At 48.9% G+C, this 25,220-nt stretch overlaps 6 protein-coding genes and 1 long non-coding RNA gene across 7 annotated transcripts; 2 read left to right on the forward strand and 5 right to left on the reverse strand.

Annotated features, from left to right (window-relative positions):
- Positions 1 to 1,221: 1,221 nt before the first annotated feature.
- Positions 1,222 to 9,418, reverse strand: LOC115336211. Its single transcript, XR_005931491.1, has 5 exons — positions 9,353 to 9,418; positions 8,082 to 8,165; positions 7,036 to 7,205; positions 3,807 to 6,338; positions 1,222 to 1,971 (listed from the first exon to the last, which is right to left on the reverse strand). It is a non-coding gene; the product is annotated as an uncharacterized LOC115336211 (long non-coding RNA).
- Positions 9,403 to 12,921, forward strand: LOC115336205. The gene is made up of 3 exons (XM_030002835.2): positions 9,403 to 10,111; positions 10,200 to 10,237; positions 12,472 to 12,921. The coding sequence occupies exons 1-3, from the start codon at positions 9,418 to 9,420 to the stop codon at positions 12,892 to 12,894; spliced, it is 1,155 nt and encodes a 384-aa protein (XP_029858695.1). The 5' UTR covers positions 9,403 to 9,417; the 3' UTR covers positions 12,895 to 12,921.
- LOC115336203 (histone H3) lies at positions 11,149 to 11,590 on the reverse strand. The gene has a single exon (XM_030002833.2). It carries the CDS (start codon positions 11,572 to 11,574, stop codon positions 11,164 to 11,166), a length of 411 nt encoding a protein of 136 aa, XP_029858693.1. The 5' UTR covers positions 11,575 to 11,590; the 3' UTR covers positions 11,149 to 11,163.
- A 911-nt stretch (positions 12,922 to 13,832) lies between the features above and the next one.
- Positions 13,833 to 15,049, reverse strand: LOC115336200 (5E5 antigen). The gene has a single exon (XM_030002831.2). The coding sequence runs from the start codon at positions 14,638 to 14,640 to the stop codon at positions 13,921 to 13,923; it is 720 nt and encodes a 239-aa protein (XP_029858691.2). The 5' UTR covers positions 14,641 to 15,049; the 3' UTR covers positions 13,833 to 13,920.
- A 4,200-nt stretch (positions 15,050 to 19,249) lies between these two features.
- LOC115336191 (histone H2B 1/2/3/4/6) lies at positions 19,250 to 19,738 on the forward strand. Its single transcript, XM_030002821.2, has one exon. It carries the CDS (start codon positions 19,305 to 19,307, stop codon positions 19,683 to 19,685), a length of 381 nt encoding a protein of 126 aa, XP_029858681.1. The 5' UTR covers positions 19,250 to 19,304; the 3' UTR covers positions 19,686 to 19,738.
- Positions 19,739 to 21,083: 1,345 nt separating this feature from the next.
- Positions 21,084 to 21,969, reverse strand: LOC115336202 (histone H1). The gene has a single exon (XM_030002832.2). It carries the CDS (start codon positions 21,813 to 21,815, stop codon positions 21,156 to 21,158), a length of 660 nt encoding a protein of 219 aa, XP_029858692.1. The 5' UTR covers positions 21,816 to 21,969; the 3' UTR covers positions 21,084 to 21,155.
- Positions 21,970 to 23,840: 1,871 nt separating this feature from the next.
- LOC115336186 (histone H2A) lies at positions 23,841 to 24,288 on the reverse strand. Its single transcript, XM_030002817.2, has one exon. The coding sequence runs from the start codon at positions 24,257 to 24,259 to the stop codon at positions 23,870 to 23,872; it is 390 nt and encodes a 129-aa protein (XP_029858677.1). The 5' UTR covers positions 24,260 to 24,288; the 3' UTR covers positions 23,841 to 23,869.
- Positions 24,289 to 25,220: the final 932 nt, after the last annotated feature.

The raw sequence follows: 25,220 nt of genomic DNA on the forward strand, positions 1-25,220 counted from the left end.
CTCTCCCCTCTGTTTCTTCGGAACAGATTTGGGGGTTTTTTCTTTCACTGGAAGGGACACTGCATTCCTGCCTCTGTTAGGCAGATATAGGTAAACCAGGACCTTATTTCTTTTTCTTTCGGTGGTGGTGTGTGCGGACGAAAACAAAACCAGCGGAAGGGGAGGCAGGAATGCACCGCCGGGAGCTGAGAGCCCCGGGCTGGGGCGGGGGGGGGAGGTGTGTGTGTTTTCTTTGTTCTTTAAAAGTGCCCCTTGAGACCTAGGGCGAGGAACACTGCTGCTTTTTGCAGTGTCCTCCCTCGGGAGGCGGGGGAGTGAGTCACTGTGGCAAGGCGTTAATCGAAAATGTTTTTCAAGCAGAGGGAGGTAACACTGGAGTGCCTGGCTGAAGTGGTGCTGGGAAACAAGATGAGAATCGGGGGACTTGTTTTAAACTGTACTTGCTTCTTACACAGTTTTCAAGGTGTGTTGGTTTGGTTTCGGGGTGTTTTTTTTTGGGGGGGGGGGGGGTCGTTGGTGGTTTTCTTTTTTTTTCCCCGAAACAGGCAGAGGACTTTTTTTTTTTTCCTTTTTATCAGCCCTCTCTTGTTCAAAGAAGCAGTATTAAGTACTGATCACCTACTATTCAGAGATGGACTTTATTAGTAGCCATGCTGAAATTCGAGGCTTAGAACTAGGTTTAAAACATTTAAGGATTACTTTTTGGTTAACAATCTCAGTTTATTTAATGTAGTATATTAAGAAAAACAACTTTCTATTGGTAGATATTTTGGGGGGGAGGGGGAAGAGATTACCTGGGTATGAAGCAGAGGACTGCTTTGCAGAAGGTCCTGATTGGGCCATTTGAAAATCCCTTGTTTTGCAACAGAGGCCTCCCAGGTTTCATTTTTGCCCTCGGAAACACAGGGTGAGGCAGGAGCATTTGTCTCTTTTCAGGACCAATGCTCACACTGAAGTGCCTGAGAAGGAAGCGGGTCTGTTTTGCTTCTCTTGGAAATTAGGGAAGGAGGGTTTATTTTCACCACTGATGTTTGAAAAACCACTCAAAACCACAGGTATTCTAACATTTTATTTTCAAATGAGATATGGACAGCTAGAAATCTAAAGTATTATTTTTTCTATTCCTCACTAGAAACTAGTTACACTCAGTAATGATGAATACAAAATTTACCATTTCGTTCTCTGCCTTTTTAGCCATGTTTCCCCCTTGAAATGGTGCATATAAAGAGCTCAGTTTCCTTTCATAGCAGTTTATGAATGATGTTCTGTTTTCTATGCCACCAACAGTGTTTTCATGATGGTTTTTAGCATGTTTTTATTCGTACAGGCAAACTGATGAGTTCTGTATACCAAATCCTCTTTTTCTTTAGCTAAAATATGACTGGAATATTTTCCTGCAGTTACTGCATACAGTTCCTCTTCCTTGTTTCTCCTGACCACCCATCCACATTTAACATAGAAAGGCAATATATTCTTCCACCTCATGTTACTATGCTTGTTATAAATGAACTTATCTTGTCTGCATACCATAGTTAAATAACAGTCCTATATATATTAAAATAGAAGAGAGAATTGGAGTATAACACCTATTTACTTGTGACAGATGAGACTTAAAAAAGTGTCCTTTAATAACAATATTTTATTTCAGTTCAGATGCTGAATTTCTAATTAATCTGGATCCTTCCTCAGATTTCTTTCCAACTATTCAGACAGCCTAACCTCTCAGATTTCCACATAAAGGAGGAAGGGTTTAGATTTAAGCACAGTGCATCACAGTTGATGGTGGTCATGAAAAAACATTTAGTGTCATAGACGACTTTTACTTTTGACCTTTAAGTACACACAAAGTATATCCTTATGCTTTAAAGTACTAGTTATAGCATAGGTAGTGCAATCTCTCAGATAGCCTTCTCCCAAAGCATGTTATTCAACCTGTAGTTACTTAATAGTTTTCTGTTTCTCCATAAAACACTAGAAGATAATAAGCAAGGTAATAAAAACAAACAAAAAAGCCCATGCTCAGCTGTAGAAATTTCCCAAATTTGCAGGCAAACAAGTAGAACAGAATGAAGTCATAAAAGAACATTCACTTTTCATTAACTTTATCATAGTAACAACAGTGTATTGGAAAAGTCCCTAAATGTTCTTTGCCTTCAAAAAGTCTTATTCATGTTTTTCTTGAAACAGACTATGCTCGATTTGCTCTGGAATGACCTGATTGTGGACAGCATAAAGTCCTTGTCCAAACTCCCTTGGTACTTAGCAGTCTTCCTCAGTCTTAGAGGAAGGTGTGAATTTTTTTATCTCCCACCCCCCACCCCCCCAGGAAGAGAAGTTGCTTTAGGCTACTGTATTTACAAAAAGTGTAGGCATGTTAGAACATTTGCCTACAAAAATGAATAGAATTATTTGCCTGCTACTGAGGGTATCTCCAACTGTGTGCTGTTCTTTGTAAAACTTATTTGAACATTTATGTGACACAGTCTATACAAAGGTTAAACACTTACAGGTCTATTCATAGATTACTCTCAAATGCTTTCACTTAAAAATTTAGTTCCTTTAGTACCTTTCTGCAGCTATACATAGCAAACAATAATACGATCAAGTAGGAGTATCTTGCAAATCTGGTGTAATGTATAGAAACGTTTTGAATAATATCATCAGTAACTACCTTTTCATATTCCCTTGAAAACAGGCTTGCTTAGACAGCAAATGAGGTTTAAAAAATTGATATTATTGTTTATTCCCCTCAGATACACAGTACAGGATCAACTTAGACATTGGTAAACATGAAAGAAACTCATGTGTCTCCATTCACAAAGTTTCAGAGGCTCTGATGCTGACATTCAGGACATTTGAATGACAGGATTGAAGTCTGAAAGCCAATTGCATTATAGCTGTAGGAACACGGCAGAAACCCGCATTTGCCAGTAACAGTAAACGCTCCGTGTGTATCTAGTATTAACAAAATAGCAGCTTGCCATAAAGCACAGCTCATTCCTGGGACGCCTTTCTCTTTGCACCTTCACAGATTCTCCCTGATATTACTGTGGCACGGCTGAGTACCGGGGGAATCGATGGGTTTGGGGCATTTCCCCCCCTCCCCGGCCCAGCACCACAAAGCAGCCGAGGCTCGGCCGCAGCCGCCCGACCGCCGCGGGGGGGGGGGGGGGGGGGGGGCGGCTCCAGGCACCGCCCGGCTCCGCTGCGGCCCCGCTGCAGCAATTTCTGGCCAATCCTGCCCGGGAAGGAGCTTCCCTCCCTCCTTCCTCCGCTTCCTCCTCTTCCTCCCCTCCCCTTCTCCGCCACCCCCGCCCCTCTCCTCCCCGAGTCGTTCCCATCCCGTTAATCCGCAGGCGAGGAAGGGGAATCTGCTGTATGGCACCGCCGTGAAGTGGTGAGCAACCCGCCCTGGCTGCTGTTAAAACCGGCCTCCGTATCGAATACCTCCGGTGTTTCTTCCATCGGCTGTTGGTTTCATTTTAACTGTGCTTTTTTTATACTGTGGCTGCTGCCCACGTTAAAAAAAAAAAAAAAAAAAAAAAAAAAAAAAAAAAAAAAAAAAAAAAAATCAGGCAAGGAACAGTCGGGGTTCCAGCTTGCTCTGTTAGAAAATGTTATTTTGATTCTGCAGACTTCATGGCTAAGAGAGCAACGGGCTATCCTGAATGGTAAACTACTTCTGTAAGGAGCCTGTGATCATTAAAGCATTTTCGCCCTTGGTCATTCTGTCCTAGAAAAGTTAACACATGACTGCACGGTACAGAAACAACCCTACTGTACTAACTGAACTGATGCAGATAAACCTTTTGCCTCTCCAGATGGCATTTCTATATATCACTTCTTTAAGAAATCAATTCTTTCAGGTCTCTGCACACAAACAATATTGCTCTTGACGTGTGGGGAGGGATTTAAAATAGAAACCAAGTCCTTCCCTCTTTCTACAGACACTGCAGCTTCTTCCTGCCATGGAACTTCCTTTATTGGCTCCACAAGTAGTTTGTGAGAGAACCACAAACAGGCGGTTCCTGGTCTGTACAAACCAGGGTGCTAAATAACCTGAAGTCCCTGAAAAAAATAGTGAAATGAATATGAGCTTTTGGGGGGGGAAGATTGGTTGGTTGGTTGTTGGAGGGGTTTTTTGACCCTGTGAGGAAAACAAAACTGATCCTCAGCAAATGCATGTAATTGAAGGGCAGTTAATACCACCAGGGATCAGTGTGGAAGTCTTTAAGAGGTGGGGACTATTTAATACCAATGTTAGGAAGTGCTCACAGTTATGCAAGCAGCTGTGTTCTCCAGAATTGACTTCTATAGAGAGATGGCTCATCACTTTCAGTTCTTCTCTTTCATCTGGAAAAAGTCTGTAGAGATAAGGAGTCCATTTACTTATTTACATTTACAATATTTAGGCAGCTTTTCTGGTGCCAGTAATGTTTTGGTTAGTAACTATAGTTAGATTGGACCTCACTGAACTTGATAGATTTAGCCACTGACCTTACAGATATTAAAGATAAGTAAGAACTTCTTTACCCAATAGTTGTCTCTGTCCTGAAAGTGTCCTAGTACCCTTAGTAGGGAAGCTATTTTAGACCTTAAATCATCTCTATCACTTTTCTCAGAACTTTCTTTTCCAGTTGCACTACATCTTTTCTTTGATTTAGAGGGCAGAAGCGTGCACAGTACTCAAGGTGCAGCTATTACAGAAAATGCTACAACGGTACAAAGATACAATATCCTCTGCTTTGCTCTCTGTTCCTCTTCTGGTGATTCTTGACATTCACATTATTTTCCTTTTAGTGCTTCTGAGCACTGAACAAATGATTTGTTTAGTTATTTATTTATTGTTTTCACATGCAGGAGGATTTTTTAATCAGGATCAACCTGGAGGGTGCAGTAAAGGTGGAGGATGGTGACGAGACAGTTCTGAAGACTGAGTCAGGGACCAGGGGCAGGAGGACAGGCAGTGAAACTGAAAACCGTGGTCAAAAGAAAGTGAAAAAATGAGGAGGCTGAAGTTTATTTTCATTTAGTGACATCCAAAACATTTAAAGCTTGGAGAGCCCAAGATGTGTATGTCATAAAGGTCATGGCAAGAGCACTGTTGCAGGTCAGGCAAATGGAGATCTTGTTTATCACCAAAAGGGTGGCTTGATTTGCCACCACCCATTATGATCCAGAAGTCCAAGTCCATGTGCCTCTATAGGTGGTGAAGTTCCCATTAGTTGCTAGTCCCGTGCACTCACTGTATGTGCGCAGTGTTAACTGCTGAAGGACCTTGCAGCTGCATCAAAGCAGCTCTGATTCTTTTTTACCTGGGGGGGGGGGATTTCGACAGAAAATTTCATATCAGATGTGTGCATGTATGCATGCACATATGCTGGAGATGTAAAAGGACAGTATCATAGAGAACAGCAGCATAGGATAATCATTATCAAGATAATACTAATAAGATTAATATTTAATTACTATACATTGAAAAATGGGGAAAAAATAGGTCATTACCTTGTAAAGGACTTTGTAACTTTCTCCTATGTGCTTTTTATTTTTGCTTTCAGCCCAAGCTATCCCTTGTCCATCTCTGCGAGTTTGGGGATAACCAGCGAGGGTTACTGCATAAACACATCACTGCATGAAAAGGTAACGCTTTCAAGAGTCAGTAATTAACAAGTACATCTATGATTTTAGTGAGGTTTATAAAGCTCTGTCAGAGAGAGACCCCACTGTTCCTGGGGTAGGAGCTGCCACGATCCATGCTGATTTCCAGCTTCCACCTGGAGGAAAGCGACTCCGAACGCACCAGCTGGAGCCTTCAGCACCCAGCTGCGAGTAGAGCCCGGAGGCAAACGCAAACCCTGCCGTGCCCTGGGGCAGAGCGAGCAGGGGGCGCAGTCAGTCCAGGGGCCAGGCGCCTCAGGTTAGTCCACGTGAATGCGAATGAAAACTAGGGCTGAACTGACCAAAACTCAGACAGTCCAGCAGTAATTTAGGGGCATATTGAGCTGTCAGGTGTGAAATGTGGCATTTCTGTTAAGGGGATAACCACAAGTCATGCCAATGGGCCTGTCTTCTGTTTCCTGGCAGATGGCCTGTGCAGAGATTGACAGCTTGGAGTCTCTATATGAGTAGGATGCACAGAGCATTAATTTTGCTTGTGCTGTAATTAAACTTGTGATGCAACTCAAAACAATTTCTTTTTTTTTTTTTTTTTCATGGAATTAGATAACTTCTGTAATGTTTTCATCATGTTAATTGTCACTCTAGGCAAAAATCCATCTCTGTGATTAGCTGGACTTCTCCACTTCACATGATTATGCTCCAAGAACACTTATGTTTCCCTAGGAAGATGATCCAGTTTTATTCCTTTCCTTCACAAATTTTTCACCCACCCAAGTAAAATAGCACGTTTGCCACAAGCTTCTGCTTTAGGAGGAGAACCAAATCTGTATCTCCAAATTGCAATATTTCTGCCCCAATACTTTTAGCTGGTTTAAAAAATACACCACAGAGACTTTCTAAGTTGATATTAATTCTCCTATTGAACTGAAAATACATGTGCTGGCAGATCTACTGAGAGATCAGAAGCTCCTTCAGATAACTAAACTGTTTTCCTCGAAACCCCGAAGAAAAGTAGATCACTGAAGAGAAAACAAATTTTGAAATTCACGTTATTCAAGAGCCTCCTCAAGGGGATGCTTGTCTCCTGGTAAGGCCAGGAGTATTAGCAGGGATGGCAGGATGAGAGATTGAAAGCTGATGCAGAAGGGAAAAGCAGTGCTATGATCTGCTATGACATACCTAGAGTGGGAAGAGGAGTCAAGTAATTTTCTTGCTCTTTCCCACGCTCACCCAACCTGCTCCTTCACTCCAGTGTGCACTGGCTGCCTTCCCACATCATGGGAAACAAGCTCAAGGCTCCCTGATCAGGAAGAGGCAAGCAGAATTTTTCACCCTCCACATACTCTCTTGATTAATGGGAAAAGCTGAATTGTAAAAAAGAAAAAACAATAATTAATGGGTAGTTCATATACTTACTTGTTGTTTTTTAGTAACAAAATCCACGTAGGAGTGAAGGATGGACACTAGCCATAAAAAATAAGACCAAGATGTCATATTAGGAAATGAAGTGTTACTCCAGAGTTCAATCAGTGCAGATTGCTCAGAGCTTCTTCCTTCTTTTCCAGAACATTGAAAGGTTTGAGCTCCTGTAAACAGGATGTACGCCCCTCCTTTTAGTTAAATTTTGTCTATTTTCAGGAGTGCCCCAACACTTCAGTAATATACACACAGTTATTTTATACCTACAGCTGCCAGTGAAAGGTTTAGAAAGATACCACACACATACATTATGCTAAAATAAAAACATGAAAATTAAATTTTCTGTTCTTTTGTTTGGTAAAGACAAAATGGGGTAAGCATAACTTGGCTTTTAACAATCATGAAATATAGAATACCATTTCCTCAAATGACCCAAGCATACTGTAATACAGCAATTTATGTGCCTGTATGTTGCTATCATATCTGTGAAGATTCTGTGTAAAATCAGTCACAGTTAAAATTCAGGCTTTAGACCATCTGTGGTTTTTCTCCCTTTTGAAGTTAAGATATTGCTTAGGTCAGGAACAAATTACATTGTTAGCTGTTTTGGTCCTTCAGCTGGGTTGTCACTCTTAAGTAATGGACCTTGGATAAGGGTGAAAAGTTGTTTATTTAAGGAAGTCTAATATTAAAAGGATTAAGAAAGTATGATGCAAAAATAAGCAAAGGTTACATTTCATGGGAAAAATATTAACCACACAATAAATGCCACAAAAATAGATCTAGTGAACTGAAAAGAAACGAGAAGTGGATGCTAAAAGAGATTGCAACCTTTTGACAAAGTACCAATCAACATTCAACCCCACTAGGCATAGGAGGCGAATAGGGCAGCTTGCAAGGCAAAATACTTATTCCCACTAAACCACATGACAAGAATGAAATTGTTTAAGTGGATAATCTACAACAATATTAACACCTAAAGCATTTGAAGTCATGAGGTGAAATGAAGGCAAAGCTATAGAAAAGATATGCAAAAAAATTACGTTATTAAAACCAAATGTGCCAGATGAGAAGGGGAGAATAATTCTTTCAGCAGTCCTGAAGAGAACAAAAGCGGTCCTTTGAATCTAGACAAATAGAGGGAAAAACACACTAATTACTGCCAGGGAAAATGTCTATGATATTAAAGAGTGAGAGAAGTAATAGGCAGGGAAGAGTACACTTTATAGTTATGCAGAAGCTTTACTGAGATTTCTGTTGTATTCTATTCATGCTGTAACCAGTAAATGGGGGAGAAAAAAGGGCTGAATATAAATTTTTCTTTCTCAAACAGTAAGTGAACTGATAAATAGTGTGCAAAGGCACGGTGATTCCAATATAAACTGAGGAGCTTCACCTGTGCCAATAGCACCATAAAGGTTGATAAGCAAAGATAAGTGTGCCTTTGCTATTTCTGTAGAACTAAATTGGGTGATATTAATAAAGGCTGATAAAAAACACTACAAAGCTGGCTATCTACACATGAAAATAGACTTATCAAAGTAGTGGCCAATATGAGCTGAATAACATACATACTAGAAGTCTGTAGACTGTAGAGAGAAAAAAAAAAAAACAAACGCAAAATGCCCCCCCTCCAAAGCCCCAAAGAAAGAGAGAAAATTATTTCAAGAAAAAATGGATTAAAAAGGACAAACAATGAAACAAAAATGTGACAGCTCAAAGGGAAACGGCTGTGAAGTTACCAAGCAAAAACTTTTCATCATCAGGAAGCACTATAGGAGTGAGGACCCATTAGGAAACAGGGAAAAGATGGCTGGGGGGGGGGGGGGGGGTGATCAAACAGAATGAGATACCTGACCAACCAAACACGAAAAAATAAAACCTCTGTATTTCACACATATAACTAACCAGGGAAAAACGCCTGACAAGAAAGAGATGGCAAACAGTGAATGTTTGGAATAACATTTATTTTACAATCTTTCAAGAACAAAGTAACAATACCCTCAAATATATTTCACGGTAAATTTAAATACTAAGTCTTACGGAGAAATTAAAACAGCGTGAGTGCACACGCAGGGTTTGAGGGCTTTCTACACCGGTCGTGTCCCCGGGAGACACCGCAGCAGGCCCCGTCCCTTGGACTCGTGCTGCCGACAAACCCCCACCAAAACCCAACATCTCCCGAAACGATAAAGCTGCCAACTCGGTCTGCCGGAACCGTTCACGGCTCCAAAGCCATTCCTAAAAGGAAAGGCTACGCCCCGGGGAACGTTAACCCACAGTGACCTCTCCCAAGTAGAAAACACCGACTGACCAGAACGCCGCGACCTCCGGGTCCCCCCCCCCGGCCGGCGGGGCTCTTTGTGGGAGCGCACCGAAATGGCGGCGGCGGCGGCGCGGGCGGGGCGGGGCGGGCGGGAAGCGGCGGTCCCGGCCCCGCCGCCCCCATTGGCTGGATTTTGCTGCAGACCCGCGGCCGGCGGGGCCCGGCTCCCCCAGCGGCACCGAGCGCCGCGGCGGCGGGGCCGGGAAGCCGGGCCGTGCGCGGCGGGAAGGAGGGGGTGTCCGTCCCCGCTCCCGGCGATTTGCTCCCGCGGCGGCCGGGGAAGCCGGGGCCGGCGCCGCGCCGCCCGCCCCCGTCCCTGCCCGCAGGGGGAAGGGCGCGGGGAAGAGCCCGCCCTTGCCCTGCCCCGCCGCAGTCCTCAACCAGGTCGGGCCGCCGGCAATATAGAGAGGCGCTGGCGCCCATTCCCGCCACACGCTGCCTGGGTGGAGCGCGGTGAGAGCATGTCCGGCAGAGGCAAGGGCGGGAAGGGGCTCGGCAAGGGGGGCGCCAAGCGGCATCGCAAGGTGCTGCGCGACAACATCCAGGGCATCACCAAGCCGGCCATCCGCCGCCTGGCTCGGCGCGGCGGCGTGAAGCGCATCTCGGGGCTCATCTACGAGGAGACGCGTGGCGTGCTGAAGGTCTTCCTGGAGAACGTGATCCGCGACGCCGTCACCTACACCGAGCACGCCAAGAGGAAGACGGTCACGGCCATGGACGTGGTCTACGCCCTCAAGCGCCAGGGACGCACCCTCTACGGCTTCGGCGGCTGAACTCGGTTCCTGGGATAGGTTACGCTTCTAGAACACAAAGGCTCTTTTCAGAGCCGCCCAAGCTTTCAAAAGAAGAGCTTTGATCGCTGTTCGTGTGCGTGTCGTCTTCTCGTAGTTGCCATGAGGTTTGGGGCGGGGGGGGGGGGAGCAGAGGCTGGGCTTTCGCAGTCTCCACCCGTAGCCTGCGGGTTCTTCCCTAGCCCTCCCAGGCTCAAACAGGACGGCACGCAATGGGAAGAGGGGAACGAGCGTCCCGATCGTCCTCCGGGAAGAACACGAGAGGAGCGCGTAGGGCTCCCTGGGTTCGGGGAAAACATTCAGGTTCTGAAAGACGGGTGCGTCCTTTATCCACCCCCCCTCCCCTGCTTCCCCGTTCTCCTCTCCCGTCCCAGTCCTTCTTCGGAACGGGAACGGAAGGGGCGGGCGGGCAGGCGAGGAACACCGGGGGCGAGGGCTCCTGCGCCAGCCGCTCCCCCGCCACCGGCTTCAGCGCGGCAGCCTGAAACGCGAAGCTCGCGAAATGGCGGCACTCTCCTCTCTGCCACTCGGGGGGCGGGACACAAGAGCGGGAAGGCGTGGGGGGGAAGAAACGGCTAAGAGCACTCGCAGCGCCCCAGGGGCTGCGCTGCAGAGGAAAGAGGCCACAAGCCCCGCGCGAAAACGTCTTCCCTTACTGCCCTGCTGCTGCTGAAGGGCTGCCCGGTCTCTACAGCAGCCACCGCTCTCGATTCCCCCCCCTCCTCCCACCCCACGCCGGCAGCTTGAAGCGGGGAACCTCAGAACTGCCGACACACGCGGGTCCGGGGTGGGGGAAGCTGTGGTGTCCCACGCTACCTGCTACTGGCAGCCCGAACCTCTCGCAGTTATCCCAGACTCGGCGCTGCTGTGAGCACGCACAAGAGCGCCCGGCACAGACCGTGCCCACGCCCGCTCCCAAAAAGCAGAGACAGAGACACAGCTCTCTCCCGTGGCCACGTGGTGGCTCTTAAAAGAGCCTTTGGGTTTGGTGGTGGCAAGGCAGGAGCCTCAGGCGCGCTCGCCACGGATGCGGCGGGCCAGCTGGATGTCCTTGGGCATGATGGTGACGCGCTTGGCGTGGATGGCGCAGAGGTTGGTGTCCTCGAAGAGCCCCACCAGGTACGCCTCGCTCGCCTCCTGCAGCGCCATCACGGCCGAGCTCTGGAAGCGCAGGTCGGTCTTGAAGTCCTGCGCGATCTCCCGCACCAGGCGCTGGAAGGGCAGCTTGCGGATCAGCAGCTCCGTCGACTTCTGGTAGCGCCGGATCTCGCGCAGCGCCACCGTGCCGGGCCGGTAGCGGTGCGGCTTCTTCACGCCGCCCGTGGCCGGCGCGCTCTTGCGGGCCGCCTTGGTGGCCAGCTGCTTGCGGGGCGCCTTCCCGCCCGTCGACTTACGCGCCGTCTGCTTCGTACGCGCCATTACTGCTCGTTTTCTCGCTCTCGGGAGCACAAGACTGAGCGCAGCGCACTGTTGAACGCAAGCCACCCGGAGTGCCTTTTATAGCCAAGCGCTGCTCGTTCATTGGCTGATGGAAAGGGCCGATCTCATTGGGCCGATTTGAAAATCCCGCGTTAACCCCCTCTGTGCTGAAAAGCGCTCTTTAGTACTTGCAGTACAGGCTTGATGATATCATTTTACATTTGTTCGAAAACGATTTATCTTTTTGCTAACAACTTGTCATTATTAATTTTGCCCTTCATCAAGTTAATTCTTCTCATACAGTTCACAAAAGGAGTCTGCTACCAAAGGTATATAGAAAAAAAACATACTTATTTTCCATGATTTTCAGAAAGACAATACTTTTTTTAAATTATTTTTTTTTAGGTTTATGTAATAAAACCTAAGTATGTAAAATGCCTGTCACTTATATTGAATTGTTACAAGTTAATTGGTGAAGTATTTCCGGAGGAATTGAATGCTTTACTTGCAATTCAAAACTAAAACTCCAATACTACTTTGACTTTTTAGTGGCTAGTCACATATGTTACCATATCATATACTTACAACGTAGAACCGGTAAGCACGATTCAGAGTCTCAAGCAACTCACGAAAAAAACAGAAGTAATATATACTAGAGAAATAAAACTTTAAAAGTTCTTCAGCCTTCCCTGAAAGAAAGAAAAAGAAAAAATCACCACTGCTCCTCTTTGCAAAGGGCTGGGGCTCGGGGCGGTACCTCCGTGCTTACAGGATGTTTCGAATTACCCAATTAAATTCTTCGATTTTCCGACGAATCAGAGCCGAGAAGGCGGGGCCTCCACCCCCTATAAATATGACCCGCAAGAGCACAATGCTTCTTTCACTGAGTGAGCATAGTTGGGGCGGGTAATGGCGCGCACGAAGCAGACGGCGCGTAAGTCGACGGGCGGGAAGGCGCCCCGCAAGCAGCTGGCCACCAAGGCGGCCCGCAAGAGCGCGCCGGCCACGGGCGGCGTGAAGAAGCCGCACCGCTACCGGCCCGGCACGGTGGCGCTGCGCGAGATCCGGCGCTACCAGAAGTCGACGGAGCTGCTGATCCGCAAGCTGCCCTTCCAGCGCCTGGTGCGGGAGATCGCGCAGGACTTCAAGACCGACCTGCGCTTCCAGAGCTCGGCCGTGATGGCGCTGCAGGAGGCGAGCGAGGCGTACCTGGTGGGGCTCTTCGAGGACACCAACCTCTGCGCCATCCACGCCAAGCGCGTCACCATCATGCCCAAGGACATCCAGCTGGCCCGCCGCATCCGTGGCGAGCGCGCCTGAGGCTCCTGCCTTGCCACCACCAAACCCAAAGGCTCTTTTAAGAGCCACCACGTGGCCACGGGAGAGAGCTGTGTCTCTGTCTCTGCTTTTTGGGAGCGGGCGTGGGCACGGTCTGTGCCGGGCGCTCTTGTGCGTGCTCACAGCAGCGCCGAGTCTGGGATAACTGCGAGAGGTTCGGGCTGCCAGTAGCAGGTAGCGTGGGACACCACAGCTTCCCCCACCCCGGACCCGCGTGTGTCGGCAGTTCTGAGGTTCCCCGCTTCAAGCTGCCGGCGTGGGGTGGGAGGAGGGGGGGGAATCGAGAGCGGTGGCTGCTGTAGAGACCGGGCAGCCCTTCAGCAGCAGCAGGGCAGTAAGGGAAGACGTTTTCGCGCGGGGCTTGTGGCCTCTTTCCTCTGCAGCGCAGCCCCTGGGGCGCTGCGAGTGCTCTTAGCCGTTTCTTCCCCCCCACGCCTTCCCGCTCTTGTGTCCCGCCCCCCGAGTGGCAGAGAGGAGAGTGCCGCCATTTCGCGAGCTTCGCGTTTCAGGCTGCCGCGCTGAAGCCGGTGGCGGGGGAGCGGCTGGCGCAGGAGCCCTCGCCCCCGGTGTTCCTCGCCTGCCCGCCCGCCCCTTCCGTTCCCGTTCCGAAGAAGGACTGGGACGGGAGAGGAGAACGGGGAAGCAGGGGAGGGGGGGTGGATAAAGGACGCACCCGTCTTTCAGAACCTGAATGTTTTCCCCGAACCCAGGGAGCCCTACGCGCTCCTCTCGTGTTCTTCCCGGAGGACGATCGGGACGCTCGTTCCCCTCTTCCCATTGCGTGCCGTCCTGTTTGAGCCTGGGAGGGCTAGGGAAGAACCCGCAGGCTACGGGTGGAGACTGCGAAAGCCCAGCCTCTGCTCCCCTCCCCCCCGCCCCAAACCTCATGGCAACTACGAGAAGACGACACGCACACGAACAGCGATCAAAGCTCTTCTTTTGAAAGCTTGGGCGGCTCTGAAAAGAGCCTTTGTGTTCTAGAAGCGTAACCTATCCCAGGAACCGAGTTCAGCCGCCGAAGCCGTAGAGGGTGCGTCCCTGGCGCTTGAGGGCGTAGACCACGTCCATGGCCGTGACCGTCTTCCTCTTGGCGTGCTCGGTGTAGGTGACGGCGTCGCGGATCACGTTCTCCAGGAAGACCTTCAGCACGCCACGCGTCTCCTCGTAGATGAGCCCCGAGATGCGCTTCACGCCGCCGCGCCGAGCCAGGCGGCGGATGGCCGGCTTGGTGATGCCCTGGATGTTGTCGCGCAGCACCTTGCGATGCCGCTTGGCGCCCCCCTTGCCGAGCCCCTTCCCGCCCTTGCCTCTGCCGGACATGCTCTCACCGCGCTCCACCCAGGCAGCGTGTAGCGGGAATGGGCGCCAGCGCCTCTCTATATTGCCGGCGGCCCGACCTGGTTGAGGACTGCGGCGGGGCAGGGCAAGGGCGGGCTCTTCCCCGCGCCCTTCCCCCTGCGGGCAGGGACGGGGACGGGGGCGGGCGGCGCGGCGCCGGCCCCGGCTTCCCCGGCCGCCGCGGGAGCAAATCGCCGGGAGCGGGGACGGACACCCCCTCCTTCCCGCCGCGCACGGCCCGGCTTCCCGGCCCCGCCGCCGCGGCGCTCGGTGCCGCTGGGGGAGCCGGGCCCCGCCGGCCGCGGGTCTGCAGCAAAATCCAGCCAATGGGGGCGGCGGGGCCGGGACCGCCGCTTCCCGCCCGCCCCGCCCCGCCCGCGCCGCCGCCATTTCGGTGCGCTCCCACAAAGAGCCCCGCCGGCCGGGGGGGGGGACTCGAGCGGGCGTGATGGTCTGTGCGCCCACGTAAATCCGCTGGTTTATAACGAATGCTGAGTAAAGTTGTCATTCCAATTTTAAATTGTTTTTCCGTGTGGACGACACGGTGGGGTTTTTGTAGGGGGTTAAGCCAGTGTCTCCCAGGTCCCTTAACTGCGTGATTGCGCGGCATTTTTGTGTTTACAGGACCGAGGTGCTGTTGAAGGAACTGATTTGTGTATCTTGTTAATACGCCCATGAAAAAAACACCTAGGTTGTTTCTGGTGCTTTTAACAATGTGGCATGTGTGTGTCCACTTTTCATGGTCTTACTCTTTTTTGACACATAGTATCTCAACGTATTTCTTTTGCTGGTTTTTCCCTTCACATAGCTTTGGACCCAAACCATATGTTTTACCAACTGTCATCTACATCTGCACTCAGAGGGAAGAAATCATTTTAACGAGTTACCTCATCTCAATCGTCTATTTAGAAATCTCAAATTTCCAAATGCCATTTATTTAAAAAAATACATGGCAACTTTCTCTCCCCCTTTATCCTTCCCTTTCAGCTTGTGGCTTTTTCAGTACAGTTAGTTTGTGCTGTAGAAATATGACTTGTACATTTACTGTTTCTCTAAGTAGTGATAAGGTCTTCAGATGACAGTGACACTCAGCAATTTACAAAGCTAGAAAACTCACAGCAGTAGATGCAATGTATGCAGCATGTAATACGATTATTTTTCATATTTCAATGTCAACACATAAAATGTCTACAGTAGCTACCTATAACCTTAAAACTGGACTTCTCAAATGTGATTCTAATGTAAATCATGCACTTGAGAAATTTTCCAAAATGATCACAACTGCTAGGCAGCTGTGCCTTATCATCAACATGTTTCTAATAACCCCAAATGCTATGTGTTAAGTATCTTCTGTAATGGTCTAGTTGTTTTATAACTTTCCCTGGTACTTCTCCTCGGTTCTTTTCTCTGTATTCCACACAGAGAAATATGTGACACTAAAAAGAAGTGATGTTCAGAAACCAATCTAAATCTCTAACTCTTACCCTACCACTCTTAAAAGTCTGTCTTTTTGTCTCTGCTTGTTTGCTTTGGTTAATGTTTTTTGTTGGTTTGTTTTTCAGGAGCTTTTGGCATTGGCAAAGTGTACTCTGTAAGCCAAAGATAATACACAGGTGACTGACATTCTCTTACCAGATAAGTGGTCCTCCAGCATTTCTGACTGAAGATGCTGCAGAAGGAGGGATAATTAGAGCGAAGATACTACTCATAAATTCCTTTTTTTTTTTTTTTTTTTTTCTTGAAGCCCATTTAGGCAACAAGCACAGACAGGAAAAAAATGTAAACGTTTCTAACTGGAGAATTCAGGATAAGAAAGAGTATTTTTCAGGAAAATCTATGCAGAGTTCACCCAGGAGCTGTAGCGGCAAAACACTAACCGCAGCTTTGCTTTTATGTCTTCCCATTGCCTCCTAGAAAATTCTAGCTGGAGCAGTTACCTGAACAGGAGAAAGCTGTCAGCATGTAGCACAACCTGTTCACCTGGAGGAGGTACCCCAACCAGGGGGAAAAGACAGAGTCCCACAGTTTATAGTGTTTGATAATACACAATAGGCTGGTGGCTCCTTCAAGCTCTGACATACTCGAGTTGTTCTGGAGCTGTGCTTGAAGGGTTCTCTCTGTTCCCTCCCACCACACTTGGGTTTCCTGATTCTGAAGGATTATTTCTTTTGGATGCTCCAAAGCCTTGGTCAGTCACTGGAAACTCCACTGTTGTTGAAGTGGGATGGATGAAGTTTCCATCCATTTCCTTTAGTGAACATGGTTATTTTAGACTGTCAAGAGAAATATGAATGTCTGGATTCCTTTTCCATATATCCTGACTGTCTAAACAATGCAATAAACTCAGCTCTTCTGCCATGATTGATAAGGTTTCCACAACCAGTTCTTTCCAAGAACTTGAGTTCCATTTATAAACAACTTCTAAATCTCTCCCTACTCCTCTCCCCAATTATTTTGCCTTTAGTATTCTCCGGCTGTACCTCTTTCTGAAGGGGCAGTATGCACACCAGAACTGACTGGCCTTCAGTTATTATTCAGCTGCTGCTTTTTTTTTTGTTTGTTTGTTTATTTCTGGGGGCTAGGGATTGGTTTTGTGGGGGTTTTAACACATTTTTCAGCTGGAAGGCTGAAAACAAGCAGTAGCTATTCAGTTCACAGTAGCCACCTTCCCTTGATGGAAGATGTCTTTCTACTCCATAGCCGATTTTTACAAAACTTGCTAGAACTAAGAATCTCTAAGACCTGGATCAGCTGTCACTTTTGTCTGGAATTGATCAATAGACTTAAAAGAGTTAACAAGGGGGGGGTGGGGGTGCAGAAGCTGTTTTTTGTGGTTGCAGTTTTTGGTGGTTTTTTTTTTTTAATGCCTCTGCTTTCTGATCTATGGACTTCATATTGCTGAGATTGCCCTGTGTTATTCTACATTTTCTCTTTCAGAGCAGTGTAACAAAAGCAACAGCCTTTGCCTGCTACTGTGGAGACAAAACCAGAGATCCTACACCACATTGTCCAGGAGCTGCATGTCAGGTTGTGGACTTTCTCAGACGTTCATGAGAGAAGTCCTGTTACCAGGCAGAGGTGTTCTCAGTGAACTGCTTTTCCAGGTAATATTTATGCCAAAATAAACTCATCAGGCTCACAGCATATGTGGGGAGCTAAATGTTTAGAGGTGGGCCACTCTGGCTTCTCTTCTTGCTTTGCTGAAAGAGAAAACTACTTTTCTTCACTTTAAAAGGCAGATACAATGCCCTCCTGTCTTACCAGATTTTCTCCAAGCTGATCGAGTTGCTACTGGCAGCTGCAGGGGAGGCAGAGAAAATGGATATGGATGAGCACCTACCCCACCTCTGTTCCTGATGAGGGGGAGCAGGGCTCGGGGGGGGGGGGGGGATGGACACGAAACCAGGGAGCATCACAGCGGAAGCACGAAGCTGTTCTCCTCAACACGGGTGGCTGCTTTTATCTCCCCAGTTTAGGTGTTAAGTACAGCAGAAGCACTTGCAAGCAAGCGTTACTCACTGGGAAGGAGAAGGGTCCCACGCTTTCCTCACCTGGCTCCCTTTCTTCAGGCAGTACTATTTTGGACGTAGGCTAGAAATAGTTGTGCATCCAGAACTCTGCCCAGCAAGGTAAAAGGAAAAAAAAAAACAAGAAGCAAAATCAGCCTGGTAAGGTGATAGATCTGTTTATTTCTTCTACCAGTGTCCAGAATCTCTCTCACTATCCTTACAAATCTCCCTGAACAATTGGTTTGTTGTGATTTTAGCAGTCTCACCCACTTAAATTACATTTACCTATGCTAGATAGGTTTCCTGTACATGCCTGTGCCATCCGTCTCCTCTGCTACCAAGAAAGTCTAGACTTTGGCCCTTAAGGGTTCCAAAAGGAAACAGCTTCATTATAGCACTGGCTATATGATAGCTAACTGTCCAGTCCTAGCTTCATTCAACCACAAATTAAATTGATTCCTTTAAAACTGGATTAGAGTGTTCTAATTTACTGATGAATGAATTTATAACTATAATTTATAATGATGTCACGTAGCATTTTAATTTAAAAAAATTATTACCCTTTTTCTAAACATACAGGCTAACACTATATTAAACAAGACTTCCTCTATTATATTAAAAAAAAAAGTACATCAGAGTTCCTAATACCATAAAATCATTTTAGTCTGTTTAAACAATTGTATTTTCTTCTTGCACAATTAAGTCAACTTAACAAGAAAACAGCCAGAATTTCTGATTCATGATAAATTCAAAATTCAATTTTAAATCCACGATTTATTTTTATTACCAGGAATATCTTGGGTTTAACTTAAACAAATTAATCTAATCTTTAATACATCCCAAGAGAAGTCTACATTCTTTCAACTTACAAATTAAGTCAGAACTTCCATCTCATTTATAGTCCTGAAAAACAAGCCATGTTCTGTGGGCCAGAAGAATTAATTCCAAACACAATTAACAAAGCTTAGTATTCCAGAGCCTCTGTATCTTTTCTGGTTGTCATTTTTCCCTTTTCTATTTAACTTGTGGCTGTTACAAATGCAGGCTATTACGTGAAGTATGCAGGTATACTTCTCCTTGAAGGAAAAAAAAGAGTAGCAAAACCCCTTGCAATTTTCTCTAGGTCTCTCTCTCTTTTTTTTTTTTTTTTTTTTTTTTGTGGAGAAGTTACCGATAACCACACTTTGTACCTACAGACCAGCCCGAGGAAGCAGCTGCCGGAGACACCGAGCCCGGATGCTCCGGGGTGACCCCGGGGGCCGGGCGAGGCCAGACCGCAGCGGACGAGCTTCACCACCGAAGCGGGCGATTGAAAGAGCTTGTTGTGATTGGCTGATAGGATTGGAATGATTAACCAATACTAGCGTGGGATTTAAAAAGAACCAATGACAAAGCCGTTCGTACAGGGAGTGATGTCACTGGCGCCCTTATCCAATAGAAGCGCTGATAGCTGAGGCCAGAGATTTGCATAAGGCCCCTATAAATACGGGAGTAATCGCATTATCGGGCACTCCGGTGCTCCAGAGGAACCTGAGAGTTGTCGCTATGCCCGAGCCGGCCAAGTCCGCCCCCGCGCCCAAGAAGGGCTCCAAGAAAGCCGTCACCAAGACGCAGAAGAAGGGCGACAAGAAGCGCAAGAAGAGCCGCAAGGAGAGCTACTCGATCTACGTGTACAAGGTGCTGAAGCAGGTGCACCCTGACACGGGCATCTCGTCCAAGGCCATGGGCATCATGAACTCCTTCGTCAACGACATCTTCGAGCGCATCGCCGGCGAGGCCTCGCGCCTGGCGCACTACAACAAGCGCTCCACCATCACCTCGCGGGAGATCCAGACGGCCGTGCGGCTCCTGCTGCCCGGCGAGCTGGCCAAGCACGCCGTCTCCGAGGGCACCAAGGCTGTCACCAAGTACACCAGCTCCAAGTAGAGCGTCTCCTGGATCCTCAGTTCTAACCCAAAGGCTCTTTTAAGAGCCACCAACTTTTTCAAGTAGAAGGGCTGAATTACTTTTTTGGGGGGGAGGTACGTGAATAGTTTGCTCGTTTGGACATCACTGGAGAGGTAACTCGAGTACTCAGTTTTGTAGACATCCGAAATGTTAATTTTCAAGTGGAGGGCTCTTGGTTAACACCTATGCTTGGCATGCGGAGTTATACTTGTTTTTTTAAAACAAGAAATTAGTACATGCTATTGTTTCTGGTCTTGAATGTGGCTAAGCAGCAGCGGCAGCTTTGTCCTAGTGCTTTACCGGCTCTCGCTGTTCAGAACTCAGGAGTCCTGCGGGGGAAGGTAGGTGTCCTTTTACTTTCTAAGGGTTTTAATTTCTCTTACTGGATAGATCCGGTAGAAAATCCTAGATGCTGTTAAGAACTGGCTTTCTGTACACTATACCTGTGAAATAAAAAAATCGTATTTCTGCCCCTTTCAGGGACTAATAAATATTTTGAAAGCAGTTTCTGAAGCAAGTCTTCCAGTCGTAGTTGTAGCTTGTTTTTTTTTTTTTCTCCGTACGTTCCAGTGCGTGCCCCCAACACCGTGGCTTTTTTCAGTGGAAGTACCTGTCTGTACTCGATTAGGCAACAGGGAAGGATTTTTATTTCCGAGGGGTTTTCCGGTTTAAAACGCCCCTGTCCAAACTTGCGCAGGAGTTGGTTCTCTCCCTCTTTTATTAAAAAAAAAAAAAGTTATGGGCATAAAGCTGGCGGGGGGGGTCGGCAAGGCACCCGGGGGCTGGGAGTGTTGGAGCGCGGGCCCCCGGCTCTCCCACCGCGCCACAGCAGCCGTGCTGCCGGCCGGCCTCCCTCCGCGGGGCAAAGGCAGAGCCGGGACACGGCCCCCGCGTTCCCCGTCCCCCGATCCCCTTCCCCCCCCCCCGACGCGGTGCCGCACGTCCCGGAGCGAGTGGCGATCGCTCCCCGGGGTGGGGGGCGTCACCGCCCGAGTGGGCGGGGCCTGGCGGGAAGGAGGGGCGGGGCTGGGTGGGGCAGAAGGCGCCAATCCCGGCCCAGCGCGGGACTTTTAAACTCCCCCGGGCACCGCAGCGAAGCGGCGATCGCTGCTCCGCCGGGACCGGCCGCGCCGGTCAATGGAGGGGGGGGGGGGCGGAGGGCGGAGCAAGCGGCGGCGATATCGCGGGTCTCCCGAATTGCACGTAGGGAAACATTTCCGCTTTAAGGAAGCCCGGGTCTCCCACACAGGCTGCACCGAACGCGCACGTTTCGAAAATGGTAACTCTCTTTTTTCTGTATGAACTCCTGCTAAAACCGTGTAAAGATTTGCTTTTGCTGCTGCCGTTACCGCAGCGTTTCAGCTCTTTTTCGAGACTGAGTGGGTGGCTCTTAAAAGAGCCTTTGGGTTTATTTAAATGAGTAGACTCTGTAATTCTTTCTCAGGCGTTTTACTTCTTTTTGGGCGCCGCCTTCTTCGCTTTGGCCGCTTTCGGCTTGGCTGCCTTGGGCTTGGCTGCTTTGGGCTTCACCGCCTTCGCCTTGGCCGGGCTCTTTGCTGCTTTTTTGGGGCGGCCTGCCTTGGCCGCTTTCTTGGGGCTCTTGGCTGCTTTCTTGGCCGCGGCAGCCGCCGGCTTCTTGGCTTTCTTGGGGCTCTTCTTCACCGCCGCCGCTTTCTTGGGCTTCTTGGCGGCGCTGGCGGGCTTCTTGGCCGCCGGCTTCTTGGGCTTGGCCGCCGGCTTTTTCTTGGTCGCCTTCTCTTTTGTCTCACCCGGTTTCTTGTTCAGCTTGAAAGAGCCGGAGGCGCCGGTGCCTTTGGTCTGCACCAGGGTGCCCTTGCTGACCAGGCTCTTGAGCCCCAGCTTGATGCGGCTGTTGTTCTTCTCCACGTCGTAGCCGCCGGCGGCCAGCGCCTTCTTGAGCGCGGCGAGCGAGAGCCCCTTGCGCTCCTTGGAGGCGGACACGGCCTTGGTGATCAGCTCGGTGACGCTGGGGCCCGCCGGCTTGCGGGCTTTGGAGCCGCCCCCCGCCGCCTTCTTCGGCTTCTTGGCGGCGGCCTTGGCGCCGGGAGCAGAGACAGCGGGAGCGGCAACGGGCGCGGTCTCCGACATCGCGGCGGCCTCGTCCACGGCTCGGGGGAACCACTGGGCCTGGAGCAAGTCGGCGGCCTCGTATTTATAGAGCGGAGCCGCGCGGTGATTGGTGCGCTGCAGAGCCCGCCCCGCCGCACGGCAGAAAGGGCCCTTCGCCCCGCTCGGTTTGTGTTTCTTAGGAGGCAAAAAAGCCGGTTTTTAGCAGAATTTCTGCCCCCGACCCCCCCCCGGTTCGCAGCGGCGTGGAGAAGGAAGACTGTTGTTCCCCTCGGCCGAGTTTCCCTTCGAAGAGGCAAAGGGTGAGTTAAAAAAGAGGCGATAAACCCCGAGTCCTGGACCTGGAGAGACCTCGGGAGACAGAAACTTTTGTTTTTCCTTCTAAATAAAATCCGCGACGTGGGCAACCGAATCTCCAGAGTAACTAATTATTATTCTTCAAAGGGTCTTCTCCCGATCCGAACTGAAAATCAGGGATTTGAGTCGGTAATTTAACGGCAAATTGATTTCAAAGAGGAGGAAGTAACACAGGCTCATCTTGAGCACTGAATATGGATTAGAAATTAGCTTCTTTGTCCAAAATCCTTTACCCCTTTCAAAATAATTAAAATAAATTAAATTAGTGCATTATGCAACAAGGCAAGAAGCAGATTAAAGTGCCGTGAAGGGCTGTTTGTGCCCCAGAAGGAGATGACTTTTTACAGCATAGCAGCTTGTACTGTGTTGCTCAGTGGGCACAATACAGGCATGGTTCCCTCGTGCTCTGCTATACAAATATTTATTTTCTTAATAAATCGGGTGACATAAGAACTTAACAAGGCCAGTTTTTGTTAATAATTATAATCAGTGCCTTATCACTTTGTAATTCAGCAGAGTTTTTATTTTGATACAGCTTGATTGGTGAAAATCTGAGTCATCGTTATCTAAGGAGACACTGCTGCCGATGATTTTTTCCATGCTTCTACACAATAAAACTTGCTCGAGTTATCAGCTGGGACTCCCCTTTCACAGCAGACAGCAAAATATTCCATTTTTTTACTGTCCAGTGACCGATTCCTGCATCGGCAGTAATATTAGAAAGGGCTTATCCAACTGATGTGTCTGCTGTAGTAAAACAACAGGCTGCTAGCAAGAGGGGGAAAGTCTTCATCTGTACTTTACCAAGAACATGCTTATATAAATTAAAAATAAATGCATTTTATTTTTCAGAGTACAGAGAATTAAAAGAAGTATTGTCTGATATATTCATTATTGCCTACAACCCTTTGTTTTGCCAGAGGCCTGCAAACTGCTTGTTACCCCCTGTTATTGTAACTGTCAGTGGTACTAAAATTTTGTGTGATGTTGATTCACGTACTTCATGTTTTCAAATAGGTAATTATTAAAACGTGTTTATTGACCCACAACCACTGATTTTCTGTTTCTATTTCAACATCTTTATGGTAATGTTCAGCACTATTTATAAGGTAGGATCAAAACTGGCAACAGTCCTTTTCACCTCAAATTGCCTCTCCAGTGATTACCAATTGTTCTCAGACCCATTCAGATTTCAGGCAGGAAATGGGCACAGCAGCTCAAAGCCATGAGAAAATTGTATTAAAAATTAAGAATTCAGAATGCCTGTTGTTACGAAGAAAGGATGAGGTCTGTAGGTCAGAAGGTTGTTTAGAGAGGGGGCAGGGTTGTTTTTAAAGACCTGAGTGACCTCAACTTCCCACTGGGCCAAGCTGACGCAGGAGAGGCCTGGGGGGTCCGTGGGTTCCTTCCTGCAATAAATCATCAGCTTTGTGTCTTTCTCACCTTTGCCAGAGCAAAATGATTCTTTTCACGGGGAATAAACCTGTTTAGTTTTAGCACGCATTTACCAGTAACTGCCATGTTATTTTGTAATGTTGGTTTTGAAAAAAATGAACAAACATTTTCAAATGCGAAGATGATAAAAAGGGTTGGGGTTTGGCGGTTTTTTTTTTGTTTTTTTTTTTGCTAGGATCTGCAGCTCCTTTTTTGAGGAAGTGGGTGGCTCTAAAAAGAGCCTTTGGTTTACTTTTGAGGTGGGAACACTCCTCAGGTCTTTTTCACTTGCTCTTGGCCTTGTGGCTGTCGGTCTTCTTGGGCAGCAGCACGGCCTGGATGTTGGGCAGCACCCCGCCCTGCGCGATGGTCACCTTGCCCAGCAGCTTGTTGAGCTCCTCGTCGTTGCGGATGGCCAGCTGCAGGTGCCGGGGGATGATGCGCGTCTTCTTGTTGTCGCGGGCCGCGTTGCCCGCCAGCTCCAGGATCTCGGCCGTCAGGTACTCCAGCACGGCCGCCAGGTACACCGGGGCGCCGGCGCCCACCCGCTCCGCGTAGTTGCCCTTGCGCAGCAACCGGTGCACGCGACCCACGGGGAACTGCAGCCCGGCCCGCGACGAGCGCGACTTGGCCTTGGCCCGCGCCTTCCCGCCCTGCTTCCCGCGGCCGGACATCGCTCCCGACGCTTCGCCCTGACGTGAAACGCGCGTCGCTGCGCCTCCCCCGGCCCCCGCCCCCCTTTTATAGCTTCCCCGCGCACCCCGGCCTCCTTGCTGATTGGTTGTCGCACGCTCTCCCTCGCTCCGACCAATGGCGCCGCGGATCCAAATCCAGCCAATGGGCGAGCAGGAGGCTGGCCCTCCCCGCCCAGCTGCCCCCGCCCGCCGGCCGAGGGCAGCGGGGAGGAGCGGGCCGGGCCGTCCCGGCGCAGCGGCGGGTCGGGCGCCGCTCGGCTCCGGTCCCCGCGGCTCCCTTCGGCCGGGCGAAGCAGCCGCCGCTGAGCCCAAGAGGCCCTCCAGAAGGCCAGCTTGTCGGGAAGCGTGTCCCCCGCCTGCCTCGGGAGAGCGGAGCCGCCCGGGAACGGGGCGGGGGGGAACCTCTGCTGACGCCGTCGCTGTCGTTTTAGAAATCATCCTGTGTTTAGGACCTCAGAAATGCTACCACAGGATTGCCTTTTTTTAAAAAAAAAATTATTGTTGTTACAAAGGAGAAACGTTCCTCTCCGTAGGAACGTTCACAACCCAGCACTACCGGTAGGTGCAGAAACTAGGCAGGAACATGTAACATGGGAAATTTGGCTGGTTCTGGAGACAAATTACTCGGACATTACTGTAATCAAACGAATATGGTACTATTTGCAAGGCTGTTCAGCAGAGCATTAGACATCAGGCTGTCACGCTTTTACTCAAGCTGGCGAACATCTCACTGCACCAATAAGCTGAAGTGATGTCTTCAAGGTTCAGGATGTTTGTCTGGACAGTCTGGCCCTGTTTTACAGAGATTCCTGTTCATTTTTCCTCCTTTGCTTTAATTACCCATGGTTTCTCTTTATTCCCTGACATCTTTTTCTCATTCTTCCATACATTTTGAGCAAGAGCAGACACTATCCTTGTCCAAAGCACTGAAGGAGCCTGC

Source organism: Aquila chrysaetos, chromosome 26 (genome assembly GCF_900496995.4).
Source record: "Aquila chrysaetos chrysaetos chromosome 26, bAquChr1.4, whole genome shotgun sequence".
NCBI classification, from domain to species: domain Eukaryota; kingdom Metazoa; phylum Chordata; class Aves; order Accipitriformes; family Accipitridae; genus Aquila; species Aquila chrysaetos.

Coding starts and splice junctions, on each gene's coding strand:
- LOC115336203 (XM_030002833.2), bottom strand. CDS start 11,574: ATGGCGCGTACGAAGCAGACGGCGCGTAAGTCGACGGGCGGGAAGGCG.
- LOC115336200 (XM_030002831.2), bottom strand. CDS start 14,640: ATGGCGGCGGCGCGGGCGGGGCGGGGCGGGCGGGAAGCGGCGGTCCCG.
- LOC115336186 (XM_030002817.2), bottom strand. CDS start 24,259: ATGTCCGGCCGCGGGAAGCAGGGCGGGAAGGCGCGGGCCAAGGCCAAG.
- LOC115336191 (XM_030002821.2), top strand. CDS start 19,305: ATGCCCGAGCCGGCCAAGTCCGCCCCCGCGCCCAAGAAGGGCTCCAAG.
- LOC115336202 (XM_030002832.2), bottom strand. CDS start 21,815: ATGTCGGAGACCGCGCCCGTTGCCGCTCCCGCTGTCTCTGCTCCCGGC.
- LOC115336205 (XM_030002835.2), top strand. CDS start 9,418: ATGGCGGCGGCGGCGGCGCGGGCGGGGCGGGGCGGGCGGGAAGCGGCG. Junction 10,112..10,199: donor CGCCCTCAAGCGCCAGGGAC/GCACCCTCTACG, acceptor GAGCCGCCCAAG/CTTTCAAAAGAAGAGCTTTG. Junction 10,238..12,471: donor TGATCGCTGTTCGTGTGCGT/GTCGTCTTCTCG, acceptor GAGTGAGCATAG/TTGGGGCGGGTAATGGCGCG.